Source organism: Meriones unguiculatus, chromosome 14, assembly GCF_030254825.1.
Source record: "Meriones unguiculatus strain TT.TT164.6M chromosome 14, Bangor_MerUng_6.1, whole genome shotgun sequence".
Lineage (NCBI taxonomy): Eukaryota > Metazoa > Chordata > Mammalia > Rodentia > Muridae > Meriones > Meriones unguiculatus.
The window spans coordinates 3,431,630-3,444,589 of NC_083361.1; the positions used below are offsets into that span (position 1 = coordinate 3,431,630).

Genomic DNA, 12,960 nt, shown 5'->3' on the forward strand with positions numbered 1-12,960 from the left:
GGACCCGGATATGAGTCCTTTACTGTTGTTTCTGGCAGGGGTCAGAGAAACTAATCTGGCCACTGAGCCAGCAAACATGACCAGTCACCACCTCCCATCTTGCTTTCATACCTTGCCCACTAGCCTACCCCTGCCCATGGACCCAGGACTCAACATACTGCTCGCCAGCTGTCTCCACAAGGACTACGCCCTTCCATGACTGAATTGATCCATAAGCTCTCAGGGTGCGGCCACCAGCTGCTCTCACACCCCTCTCAGAACACAGGCCAGAGACTCATCCTCCACCCTTGGCAGGTCTTCAGGGCTCCCCATTCCACCTGGTTTGAGATCGGCATCCTCCCCCAGGAAGTTGGCAACATGTGCTTGTCAGGTGGCCCAGGGTGTGGCTGGAGGAGCCAGGAATCTACTATATAGCCTAGCTGGCAACCTGGTCCTGCAGCTCCAGGACCCTCGCAGGTGAGAAGGGATGGGCTCTCTACAGAAGCGGGACAGCTAATGCCCTGGTCTGCATCTGGGCCCTAGGCTGCCTCTTCTATCTCTGCTCTCAGACCCCAGGATATTCAGTACCCCATACATTGCCCTCCTTACCTCACGTCCAGCTGCACCCACACCCCAAACCCATCTGGTCCTATCCAACTTCCTTCCCACTTGAACCTTCCTTACACCCAGGTGGCTCTAGTCCGGAGACTGTCCCTTCCTCCCCTCTGGAATGCTCTCCAACTAGACAGTATCCTCTGATCTCCTCCTTCTCTCTCTGCTGCAGGCATGGGATCCCTGTGGAGCTGGTGGGCCCTCTGGGCTGGAGCAACCCTCCTGTGGGGTAAGTAAGATCAAGCCCCCATTCATGTCTGAGAAACTTTGCTTGCCCAGCTCAGCACCCTCAGTTTATGTCACCTCCACAAACCACCTCCCAGTGCTCCCCGCTCCCACTGGCTAACTTAAATGAGAAAGAGGCTAGCTGAAACTGAAGAGAGGTCCTAGATGCTGGAAGAAGTATGATAGAATTCATTTACACATCTCTCCGTGTGCCTCTGCAACCCCCCCCCATACACATACACACACATGCACACGCACACGCACACACCAAGAAGCCCACTACCCTCTACTCTAGTTCTCACAGGCACTCTGGCCACACTCCTACAATTGCTTTTCCCCTTCATTTCCTCACAAAGCCCACCAAGTCATGTTAAGACAGAAGCTCCACAGATGGGGCAGAGGTTTCATTTAGAATCTCAGCCAGCCAGTCAGATTTCCTTGAAAAATGCAAATGCGTGGCATTTTTTAGAAAGGCTCCAATCTTTCGTATGAACAACCATCAGAAGCTGCTTCAGGTGGAGTGTGTGCTCCCGTGTCCAGGGTCGCCACCCGGACTCTCTCACACACTCCTGTTCCTCCTCTGCCCTGCAGCATTAGAGTTCAAGAGCCCTGTGCAAAGTGCTCAGGCTCTGGGGCAGCAAAGGTCAGAGAGGCTTAGGGATGGATGCTGAATAAGGAAGGAAGGAAATAGGATCCAGAGGGGGGAATCCTTTCAACAGCAGGATGGGTGTGTCATGGGGAGGACTAGGTAAGTGGACCCACACTGCATTTTCTTCAGGGTTGACCCAGGAGGCCACAGTGGACTCCAGAAACACTGGTGGGGAGGAATTCCTCACGGCCTTCCTGCAGAATTACCAGCCCGGGCACAGCAAGGCCTATCTCTGCCTCTTCATCTCCAGTCTGTCAGAGAGCACCACCTCTGTCTCCATCCTCAGCCAGGCCGACGACACCTCACAGAAGGTCACAGTGAAGCCCGGGGAGTCGGTCATGGTCAACATCAGTGCCAAGGCAGAGATGACCGGTAGTGGCACTTTCCGGCGTGCCGTAGTGGTCCACGCCGACCACCCCATCTCTGTGCAGGCTTTAAATGCCAAGCCCAGAACAGCAGAGCTAACGCTGCTCTGGCCTGTTGGAGCCCTGGGCACAGAGTACTTCGTGCTCACACCCCCTGGCATCTCTGCCCAGCATGCAAAGGAATTTGCTGTGGTGGCTGGCAGGGCAAGTGCCTCAGTTACTATCAGCTTGAAGGCAGCAGTGACTTTCCAGGGCACTTTCCATCCAGCTGGCAGTGTCTTAAGTGTGACTCTGCAGCCTTATGAAGTAGCCCAGTTCCAGAGCACAGCAGATCTCTCCGGGTCAAGGGTCACAGCCAGCAGCCCAGTGGCTGTTCTTTCTGGCCACAGTTGTGCCTACAAGCACACAAACTGCAACCATTTGGTGGAGCAACTGCTACCCACATCTGCTTGGGGAACCCGCTATGTAGTCCCCCCGCTGGCCTCCCAGTCCCGCTATGATCTGGCCTATGTTGTGGCCAGCCAGACCACAAAGCTGACCTACAACCATGGGGGCATCATCGGTTCTCGCGGTCTCCATATGGGTGATGTGATTGAGTTCGAGGTCCGGCCAACCCGGCCACTCTACCTATCTGCAGATGTGGGCATCCAGGTGGTGCTGTTTGGCACAGGGGCCACAAAGGGCCAAGTTACGTACGACCCTTACCTGGTCCTGATCCCGGATGTGGCAGCCTACTGTCCTGCCTATGTGATCAAGACTATGCCAGGCGCTGATGGCGTGGCCCTGCTGGTTGCGCCGACAAAGGCCACCAGCGAGCTAACCGTGGATGGGCAGGCACTGGGAGAGAAACTCACCTGGGTGCCTGTGCCAGGCAGTGAGTTCTCCTATGCAGAAGTGGACCTTGGCACTGCTGACAAGGTGCACACAGCCGGGGCTTCCACCAGCTTTGGACTGCTCGCTTTCGGGCTGGCCCAGGCTGCGGGCTATGGGACAGCAGCTGCCTGTGGCCAGGGTGAGTGGTGGGAGATGATCCCTGGCCTGTCCTCCTGGCCAGGCCTTCCCTACCTAGTCTCTTTAGCTTCCTGACTCAGTTAACCTCTCTCTCCTCCATGGCACCCTTCCTTAATTCCTCTCATCCCATCCCTCCCCCTACAGAAACTGATTATAAATATTTACCAACAAGAGTGACCCAAGGCACAGCTACCCACAGCACTGCATCAGGAAGTGCTGTGCAATGTTTTGGTTTGTGGCGAGGTTGTAGAATGGAAACCAGGGAGCCAGGATGGAAGGCTTTGGGAGGGGCTGGTCGATGTTTTGATACCTCAGCAGCTAATACAGCTGGAGCTGCTGCAGACTGCTGCTCTGCACCCCCAGGTAGGACTGCTGCTGCTCAAAGTCAGAGGATCCAGAGACAGTCACCCAAAGGACCCCGGGATGGGGCCGCTCTGCATTCCAGCCTCCCTGGGCGCTTCCTGCGCTTTGACAGAGTTAAAAGGTCCATAGTCCTTTGACAGGACCAGGACCCGGCCCTGTGTGTGACTTCAGGCTCAGCCCACTCAGAAGCTGCCACCAGGGAGCTGTGAGGACACAGGGCCAGAGCCAGAGGGCCTGGGGCTAACCCCAGCAGTGCCTGTGTGGCCTTCAGCCTGTCACTCCAACTCTTTAGGCTTCGGTTTCTGCGGTCATGAAGTAGGGGCAAAGCCAGACCTCCCCCTGCAACAGGCCTGTGGTGAGAGTAGAGCAAAGTCCTTAGATCAGCTTGTGAGGAGAGATGAGGGAGGTATAGGATGACCCCCAGTTGTGGGTGGGAGGTCAGAAAGAGAGAGTTCTTGAGGGCTGGAGGCTGACCAGGAAGGGCTATTTCTTCCCAGATGGTCTTCTGCAAACTGGGAACCTAGACCCAGGAGCTCCTTATCCTGGAAAAAAAAAAAAAAGCACCCCACTTCAAGGGACACTTGGGATTTAAATATTAGAACGGGGGATGGGTTTAGGTTATTAATCATATTAATTATATAGGCTCAGTTACAAACCTAACTTATGCTTCAACTTGTCCAAATATGGCAATGTCTCCTTCAAATTTCTATGAAGAAAGTATTACTGTCAGACCCATATAACAGGACACTGAAGCCAGAGCACTTGACATAATCTACCCAGTGGCCCAGACTTGGGTGCTTGGGCTAGGACTTCTCCTGAGGCCACCTCTGCAGCAGTTGTCTCCATATTCCTGAAGATTCCGTCTTCCATTTCCTATCCTTTGGCAACTTCTAGCCTGATGGGAAGATAAGGAAGTGGGGAAATTGAACTATAGACAGTTTAATGTTTCAGGGGCTGCTCCTGGCCCTTCTCCACTCCTGCCGGTCCTCGGGGCCATGCTGTGTTAACCTGTGGAGACAGAAACCCTGAGGTGACAGGAAGCCCAGAGCAGCTCTCTCCACGAGCCTTCAAGCCTCAGTTTCCACGCCCATGACAGCGTGGTCGTGAGCCGACTGTGCATAGTTGACACGGTAAGAGGCCCCAGGTCTCTGACCTCAGGGACATCCTAACTCTGCTTCCAACTCTCTTCCCTCCCCAGCCCGGCTCGCCCCAGCGCAGGCTTCCTGCCACGGCGTTCAGTGCTCACCTGGCCAGCGCTGCCAGATGGTGAGTGGCAAGGCCAGGTGTGTGGCAGAGTCCACAGCTGTCTGCCGCGCCCACGGCGATCCCCACTACACCACCTTCGACGGCCGTCGCTACGACATGATGGGCACCTGCTCCTACACCATGGCCGAGCTGTGTGGGCAGGATGAGACCCTGCCGGCCTTCAGTGTGGAGGCCAAGAATGAGCACCGGGGCAGCCGTCAAGTCTCCTATGTGGGCTTGGTCACCGTCTACGCCTACAGCCACTCTGTGTCACTGGTTCGTGGGGAAACTGGTTTCGTCCGGGTAAGTGTTCAGAGTTTGACACTCATTGGCGACCAGTCAAAAAACAGGGACAAGGCCTGGCGTTTGACCCTCAAACTCAAGCTCTGTTTGGTAGGTGAGTGGTAGGAAACTGGTGAGACTTGCAAACCTGGGATAGCCAGGTGCACCCCTTTAATCCCAGCACTCAGGAGGCGGAGGCAGGTAGAATGCTGCGAGTTCGAGGTCAGCCTGGTCTACAAAGCAAGTCCAGGACAGCCAAGGCTGCACAGAGAAACCCTGTCTCGCAAAACCAAAAAGAAAACAAAATAAAAAACAGGAGCAGATCCTGAAAACCTTTCCCTTACCAACTCCACTTCTGGAAATGTCAAGGACATTTAATGACATGGTTAGAAAGAAAATAATCTGACGCTATTTGGAAGAGCAAAAAGGGGAAAATGGAAAAGGAAATGATCTAACAGTAATAGTCCTGCAATAGGGCTCTATTGTGATGAAGTCAGTTAGTGGCCATGTGCTGGCCCCAGATCCGTTTCTTGATGCACCCTGTGTCTAATGCTTAGCGGGGTCTGAGACGGCACTGGGTTGTGAACAGGCACAGGCGAGGAGAGCGGGGGAAGGGCGCGAGTGGCCCCTCCCAGGGCCTGGGAGCTACGTCTTCCTGGTAACACTTGGACTGCAGGGTCTCTGGCCTGAGCCTGCTGGCTCCATTGCTTCACAGTCAAAGCAGGTGGCAGTTCTCGGCCTTCCCTTCCACGTCTCTGGAAACGGGGAACCTCTAAGGAAGCAGAGTCACCGCGCAGCTTGATGGTGCCCTAGCTGAGACTCTGAGGCCAGAAATGCTTCGACTTGAAATTTTTTGAAATATTTGTATGTCCATACTGTGATGCGACCCAAGCCTACACACAGAATTCAGTTAGGTTTCACCCTAACTGAATTTTATAGACTGTGTTCGGTGCACATGCTTTTCTATCTTAGCACTCTTTCCGGCCTTGGGGAACCAACCCATGTGAGACATCTTCATGCTCGGAGACTGTCAGGTTCATTTATTATCTCACATTTCAGAAGTCTGAGTCAAGGGTATGTAGTCTAGACAGTGACCACTTGTATGCCTACCCTGCATGGATTCCACACACTTTAATTATTCCTCACCTGCCTCAGATACCCACCCGTGCATGCCTGTCAAATTGAGTCTCTTTTTCATGTACTTGAAAGTCAATTCCAGACATTAGAGCACGGCACCAGAATGACTTAAATATATTTAACTAGAATGCAGTGTTTAAGTAATTATGCTTAATTTTCAGATAAATTTATATATGTATTAAAACTCAGAGCTGGGCAGTATAGGATGAGCCCGAGCCCAGCACTCAAGAGGCTACGTAGTGAGCACAGCCCGGCCGGGCGACTTAGGGCAAAGCAAAGCAAAGGAAAGACGAGAAGTAGCTCTGTGGCACAGCCCCCGCTTGGACTGTGCAAATGAGGGGCTGGGTGCATAGCTCGTGGCAGAGCACTTGCCTAGCATGCACCGTGTCCTAGTCTCTGCCTTAACTTTTATTTCAGGGTCTCGCCATGTGACTGGCTGGCCTGGAGCCCACTGTGTAGATCAGAACGGCCTGAACCTTGCATAGACCTGTTAAAGGAGCTTTTATTGTCCTGTTTCAGCTGTTGTCTCAGGGGCCTGCTGCCTCTGTCTGCTAACCTAGGCCTCATCCTGGAAGCTTCCAGCCTCCGTACAATTGAACCTAGGCCTAGACTGTTTGCAGCCTCTGAGACTTAATGCTTAATAATTTCACCCTTTCTGTTCCTCTTTAACTCTGGTTGGCTCTTCAACTCAAACTGTTCTGGCTCAAACTCTCCTCTTAGCTAACCTATTCAATCTGGCTTCTCTCTAGGCCTCTGAATTGCTCTTCTTGGCCTCAAACTCACTCCAGCAATCTTTTCTGATCTTCTGGCTCCTTCTCATTCTCTTTGTGTTCATTGTGTCGTCATCTGTGTCTAGCTTGTTCTATCCAGGCAAAGCTGCCTCCTTTCTCTGTCTCATTCTCTGTGTTGCTCCCCTAAGTAGCTTCCCTTTCCACTTTCCTCTTCTGAGAGTTGGGTCTATCCTATTCTGTCAAATCTTTCTCTGATTGGTCACTTTTTCTGCCACTCAATTAGACATCACTTTTAAACACGGGTGCTTCCTTTTACAAACTAACTTTACCTTCATTGTTTGGGGTTAAAGGTGTGTATCTTCATGCCTGGACCTAAGCTTTTGTTTATCTGATACTTGCTCTATACCAGGCTGGCCTTGAACTCAGATCTGCTTGCCTCTGTCTTCAGGATTAAAGGCTTGTTTGTATTCTAGCCAGATCACACAGAGCTAGGTCTTTGGACGTGATCTCTTGCCAGAATGGCTGTGTTCTGAATTAATATTACAGAGATCTACCTACCTCTGCCTCCCGAGGGCTGGGATTGAAAATGTGCACCATCACACCTGGAAAGCCCTAGTTTCAATCCACAGTAACACACATGCACCCTCTGAAAATCAACGTGACACACTGCAACCCCCTGAAGATAAATATTTCTTTCATCACCTTGGGCGATTCCCTACAGCAGCTTTCCAAACAGTCTTCAGCCAGTCTCTCCTGGCTATCACTATCTTGATTTTTCCCCCATAGATTAGTTATGCCATCCTGTGCTTGGGAGGCAGACAGGTATCTGTGAGGTTGATGCCAGCCTCATCTACATAGTGAGTATAGAAACGCATAGAGAACTTCGTAAAAGGGCATATTATAAAACATATTGTTTGTGCATATGACGTTATCTGGGATTTTTTTCTCCTCCATACAAGAAACAACTTCAGTCCCTTTTAAAATGTTATTATTGAACTCGTGCCTTACAATGCCTAGATGGGCACTGTGCTGCTGAGCTGTATCCCACGTCTCTTCCTTTTAGACACAGTTCACTGAGTTGCCAGGTGGCCTCACACTTGCAGTCCTCCTATCTCCTTCAGAATATCTGGGACTCCTGTTGGTCCTTTCAGGCTTGATCCAACTGCGCCTTCTTTGGGGAGCCTTCCTTTGACTGGCAGAATTCAGTGTGGCCTTTTCTCGAGTCTTCCAGTCCAGCCCCAAGCCCTCTGCTAGTGCCTGCTCCATCCCAGTCCTGACTCCTCAGCTTGCTTTGCTTGCTGATGCTGGCTCCCTGCTTCATCCCAAGTGGTGTCTGAGCACAGGGCCCGAACATAGTGAGTTTTCTTCATAGCTGTTGCCACAGGCTAGGTGAAGGAAAGGGATGAGACACTTTTCAAGGAAAGGAAAGTGAAGGTGTGTTACAGAAAAGAAAGATAGCAGACTGCTTGCTTCACAGAGAGGGGGGAGGCATTCAGGGACATGTGCCACCTTGTGCACAGCTCAGAATGTGCCAGTGCTTTCTTTAGCTGCCCCTGGGCAGGGATCTTACTAAGATGATTGACATACTACAGTAATGGTTCCATGAGCGGCAGCCCTCCAGCAGACTTGTCGCCATCTTGGCGGTTGTCGGTCTTGACTGGTTCTGCCCACTGCCTCCTGTCTCTCACCCGTTCACCTCACGATCATGAATCCGGCTTGTTTCCCTGGCTTCCTGCAGCTGCCCCTTGCTGCCACCAGGCCTGCCAGCGTCCTTCCTCACAGCGGCTTCATGCTTGTATTGAGCCTGCCGTTCTGCCAGGCGCTGTTGGGGGCACTGGAGAGAAAACTGTGAGGTGGCCTTCCGGTTGCTCACACAGATGGAGGACGTGGGAAACATGCATGTTGTGGGAGAAGCCGTGGGGACTGGGAAACAGAGGAGGAGAGGCAGCAGGAAGGGGCTGCTGAAAGGGTGAGCAGGGACAGCCTCACCGAGCCACAACTCGGGGAAGAGCGCTCCAGGCCAGCAAGAGCAAGCATCCTAGGGTCAGCTGGTGGCAGAGAAGAAAGGCATCCTGTGTGGCTAGAGCTGGGGACTTGAGGGGAGCAGATGAAGGGCTGAAGGGGAGTTACACAGGGGTCTGACCGCTGCTGCCGTCTCTCTGCAGATTGACAATCAGCGCTCCCGCCTGCCTGCATCCCTGAGTGAGGGCCGCCTGCGTGTATTCCAGAGTGGGATACAGGGCGTGATAGAGCTGGACTTTGGGCTGGTGGTCACCTATGACTGGGATGGCCAGCTGACGCTGAGCCTGCCCAAGCGCTTCCAGGACCAGGTGTGCGGGCTGTGTGGCAACTATAACGGAGATCCTGCTGATGACTTCCTCACGCCCGACTGGGACCAGGCTCCTGATGCCTTGGAATTTGCAAATAGCTGGAAGCTGGAGGATGGGGACGACCTGTGTGGTGACGGCTGCCACAGCGCTTGTCCCTCCTGCACCGCAGGCCAGGTCCAGCACTATAAGGGAGACCGCCTCTGTGGCATGCTAACTCTGTCCACAGGCCCCTTCTCTGCCTGCCATGAGTTCCTGGACCCTCAGCCTTTCCTAGAGGAGTGTGTGTTTGACCTGTGTGTGACTGGAGGAGAGCGGCTCAGCCTGTGCCGGAGCCTTAGCTCCTATGCCCAGGCCTGTATGGAACTGGGTGTCTCTCTTGGAAACTGGAGGTCACAGGCCAGCTGCCGTAAGTAACATCATGGGAGCCCGTGATGAGGGAAAAGGAACCCTGTGCATTTGCTCAGTATCTTAGCCATGATTGTGACTGAGCCTGATGCTGGGCGATGCCAGAGACACAGCCCACACACCCAAGCTTTGCCAAAGTTAGTCAAAGGGTTGGGACAGACATATCACTGGAAAGGGAGAGTTTGGAGCGATTAGGGGTTAAGATAGGGAAGGCACAGACAAATGGGTAGGGGGCGTGAGAGAGATGGGGACTGGGAGGCGATGAGGGCAAGCCCTGGGCCTTGGGAGTAGCTGACTTCCCCCTGAGTGAGGTGAGCCACAGGAGGTGGGGGTGGGGAGGAGATGAGGTGCCTGCTCTGATCCTGCATCCATAGTCTCTCTGGCTGCTGTGAGAAGCACAGTTAGCACAGGGAGCAGGAAAGCAGGCAGGAGGCTGCTGTGGAGGCAGATTCTCCGTGGGCTTGGACGGTCACAGGATTTGCCCACTGAGTGCTTGCCCAGGGGGGTGGGTGGAGCAGGACATTGGGGCCTGAGCAGCAAGAAGGTAAGAGAGCCATTAGCTGAGGGCTAGGCAGCTCTGAGGAAACAGCACCACCCTGGCCTGACCCACCTTTTCTCCTGAACTCTCCAGCCCTGTCCTGTCCAGCCAACAGCTGCTATGATCCTTGCAGCCCCGCCTGCCCAGCCTCCTGCAACGCAGAGGCCGCGCCAAGCAACTGCTCTGGGCGCCCTTGCGTGGAGGGCTGCGTGTGCCTTCCGGGCTTTGTGGCCAGTGGCGGTGATTGCGTGCCTGTGTCGACGTGCGGCTGCACTTTCGAGGGCCGCCTGCTGGCCCCGGGTCAGGAAGTGTTCGCCGACGACCTATGCAAGCGGCGCTGCACGTGTGATGGAGCCACCCAGAAGGTGACCTGCCGGGACACATCAGGGTGCCTTTCTGGGGAGCGCTGCCATGTGCAGAATGGCCTCCTGGGGTGCTACCCAGACAACTTTGCCAGCTGCCAGGCATCAGGAGACCCGCACTACGTGAGCTTTGATGGAAGGCGCTTTGACTTTATGGGTACCTGCACATACCTGCTGGTGGGCTCATGCGGTCAGGACGACTCGCTGCCCACCTTTAAGGTGCTGGTGGAAAATGAACACCGAGGCAGCCAGACCGTGAGCTACACGAGGGCTGTGCGAGTGGTGGCCCATGGTGTGGAGGTGGCTGTGCGGAGGGAGCATCCTGGAAAGGTGCTGGTGAGTGCTGTGGGGTAAGGAACTGGGGGTGGGGGTGGTGAATCCCACAAAAGACTAGTGGCTGTGGTTGGGGTAGAGGGGCTTACTAAAAGTTCTTGTGGAGCCGGCCAGTGCCATCTCTTCTCAGCTCTGTCTCCAACCTTTGAACTTTCCTCTGAGAAGGGAAGGAGTAGGATGTCTGTCTCGTCCTGGAGCAGCAGTCCCCGCTGTTGGCTGGGTGGTTGTGAGACTGATGAACTCAAGTCTGTCTGGTCTTTAAAGATGCCGTGGTGCCCACGCGGTGCCCTGTACATGCTGGTGGGTGCTGTCTTTCTTCTGAAACTTCAGAGTAGTAGGTTTGTGCCTTTTCTGGAAGATGGTGGCTGAGAGCAAGTTGACCCACGGAAAGCCAGTGTGCATGGGTGGGCACGTTGGAGGCTAACCCAGATCCTCACCTGGCCTCCGGGAGCAGGAGGGAGCGGGGCTTTCAGGTGTCCAGGTGGTCTTGAGAAGGCCCAGCCCCCGCCCATGGCGGAGAAGCGCTCACTTCCTCCGCAGACTTCAGACACAGCCCTGGGAAAGTGAGCGGGCGGGCATTCACATGGTGTCGCATACTGAGAGCCAGGAAGTTGGGGCAACAGGTAGAGCTTGGCCCATGCCTGGGGAGGGGGATGGAAACATCGGGAAGGGGGGCAGAGAGAATTTTCTGTGCTTCTGGCCCCAGGTCCCTCTCACAGCCTTTCACTTCTAGTCCCCAAAGCAATCTTCCAGTGAAGGAAATCTTGCCCATAAGCAAGTGTGAGCTGTGGCACTCCACAGAAGGAGAGGGGCTCTCTGTTTATGGTCTCTGTCTCTCTGCTCTCTGAAATGGCGTCTGCGTGAGGCCTGAGTGCTGACAGCAGCAGCACCGTCACTGCTTACCTCAGTGGGCTAAGTAAGCAGCACACATCTGCTCACCTCCTCTCCACAGCAAACAAGGGGAGTAGAAGCAGAGGTAGTCATCTGGAGAGGGTTACAGTGTGTACTAACGAGAGGACTGGTGAGTCTGAGATGCCCGAGGGCTAGAGTTTGGAACCCAGCTGTTTTGTTCTGGAGTTCATCCTTTTTTAAAAAAGATTTTATTATCTTTAATGGGGGGGGCAGTGTGCTCCCCAGCATGTGTGCTGAGACCTGAGCTCCTTGAGCCCACTGCAAGAGCAGTTCATGTTAAGAACTACTACGCTGTCTGTCCAGCCTGCAGGAGAGAGAGTTCTTATATTCTGCTGCTTGTCTTGAGGTGAGATACGGAACAGGCAGAAAGGAATCCCAGGAAAAGGACAGCGTGTGTGAAGATCCCGGAGCAGGGATAAGCTGGAGTGGGTGAGAAGCAGCAGGCATGCGGTGGGCCTTGAGTGGGGAGCAGAGATGGCCAGGGAAGGGCTGAGGCAGGCGCTGACTTGAAGTCAGGCGAGGCCTGGAGAACAATGCTGTAGCCGCCAGGTGAATGGTGGCACCGCCTGGGCAGAGGGAAGAGCAGCTATGAAGGCCAGGCAGTAGTGAAGAGGCTAGAACAGCGCTAGGAGGGAGAGAGTACTCCCGAGAGCAACACTGGGAGGTGACCTGCAGAAGCAGAGTGCACAGAGTAGGCGCGTGGGTAGAGAAGCTTGATGCCAGGCAGCGTCGGCAGCTGTTTGAGAACTACGTGGAAGTGAATGGAAACATTGTAGCAGGGGTACAGCAAGTGCAGGGGCGCCCCGTCTGGCCTGAGCTCTGTGAGTTCAAGTGCATGCATGGTTGGAGATGCAGGGTTAGGGCTGAGCTGGGAGACCGAAGCGGGGCTCAGACCATCTGGGTCATGTGAGGCCCACTGGGAGGTTTGGCTCTGAAAACTGGAAGTGCAGAGAGCAGGGTGAAGAGCGAAGAGTGCTGTTCCAGAAAGGGCTCAGCAGAGGCCAGGGCTGTAACATCAGAGACAAAAGCCAGGCGTGGCAGTGTCAGGGGCTTGAACCACAGGTAAGCCCAGAAGGATAAAGCAGAACGAGCAGGGTTGGTGAGTGGCGTTTCGGCAGAACGCAAAGCTCTCGAGGCTAGACTTAACAGGAAAGCTTACAAGATGAGTTACTCACTCTTCTTTCCGTGTCCAAATGCGTGACAAGAAGAAGCGTGAGGTGCGGATGCGCTCTGGCTCACGGTGGGAGGGTAGACAGCGCACTGTGGCAGGAGGCGTGGCTACTGGCTGGGGTGTGAGGAGAGGTGGCTCACACCTCAGTGGGGCAGAAGGCAGAGAGGGGGTCGGTGGGAAGTAGGGCCAGGTCACACCCTGGAGGGCCTTGCTCCCGGCTCCCGGCTTTTGCTTCCTAACCGTCCCCGAGCTTCCGAAGGCAGCGCCGGCAGCTGCGGACGACGCTCAGACCCATGAGCCTGTGGGGCTA

General features: G+C 54.4%; 1 protein-coding gene across 2 annotated transcripts in view; it reads left to right on the top strand.

The window, feature by feature from the left end:
- Positions 1-757: 757 nt before the first annotated feature.
- Positions 758-12,960, top strand: part of LOC110563269 (IgGFc-binding protein-like) — a 37,442-nt gene continuing 25,239 nt past the window's right edge. Inside the window, exons 1-5 of one of the 2 annotated variants that reach the window (XM_060366534.1) lie at positions 766-820; positions 1,595-2,842; positions 4,403-4,752; positions 8,765-9,335; positions 9,966-10,570. In XM_060366534.1, coding sequence (XP_060222517.1) covers positions 766-820; positions 1,595-2,842; positions 4,403-4,752; positions 8,765-9,335; positions 9,966-10,570 — 2,829 coding nt within the window. Of the gene's footprint in view, positions 821-1,594; positions 2,843-4,402; positions 4,753-8,764; positions 9,336-9,965; positions 10,571-12,960 lie in introns of both variants that reach the window. The other variant, XM_060366535.1, reaches the window with a different exon arrangement.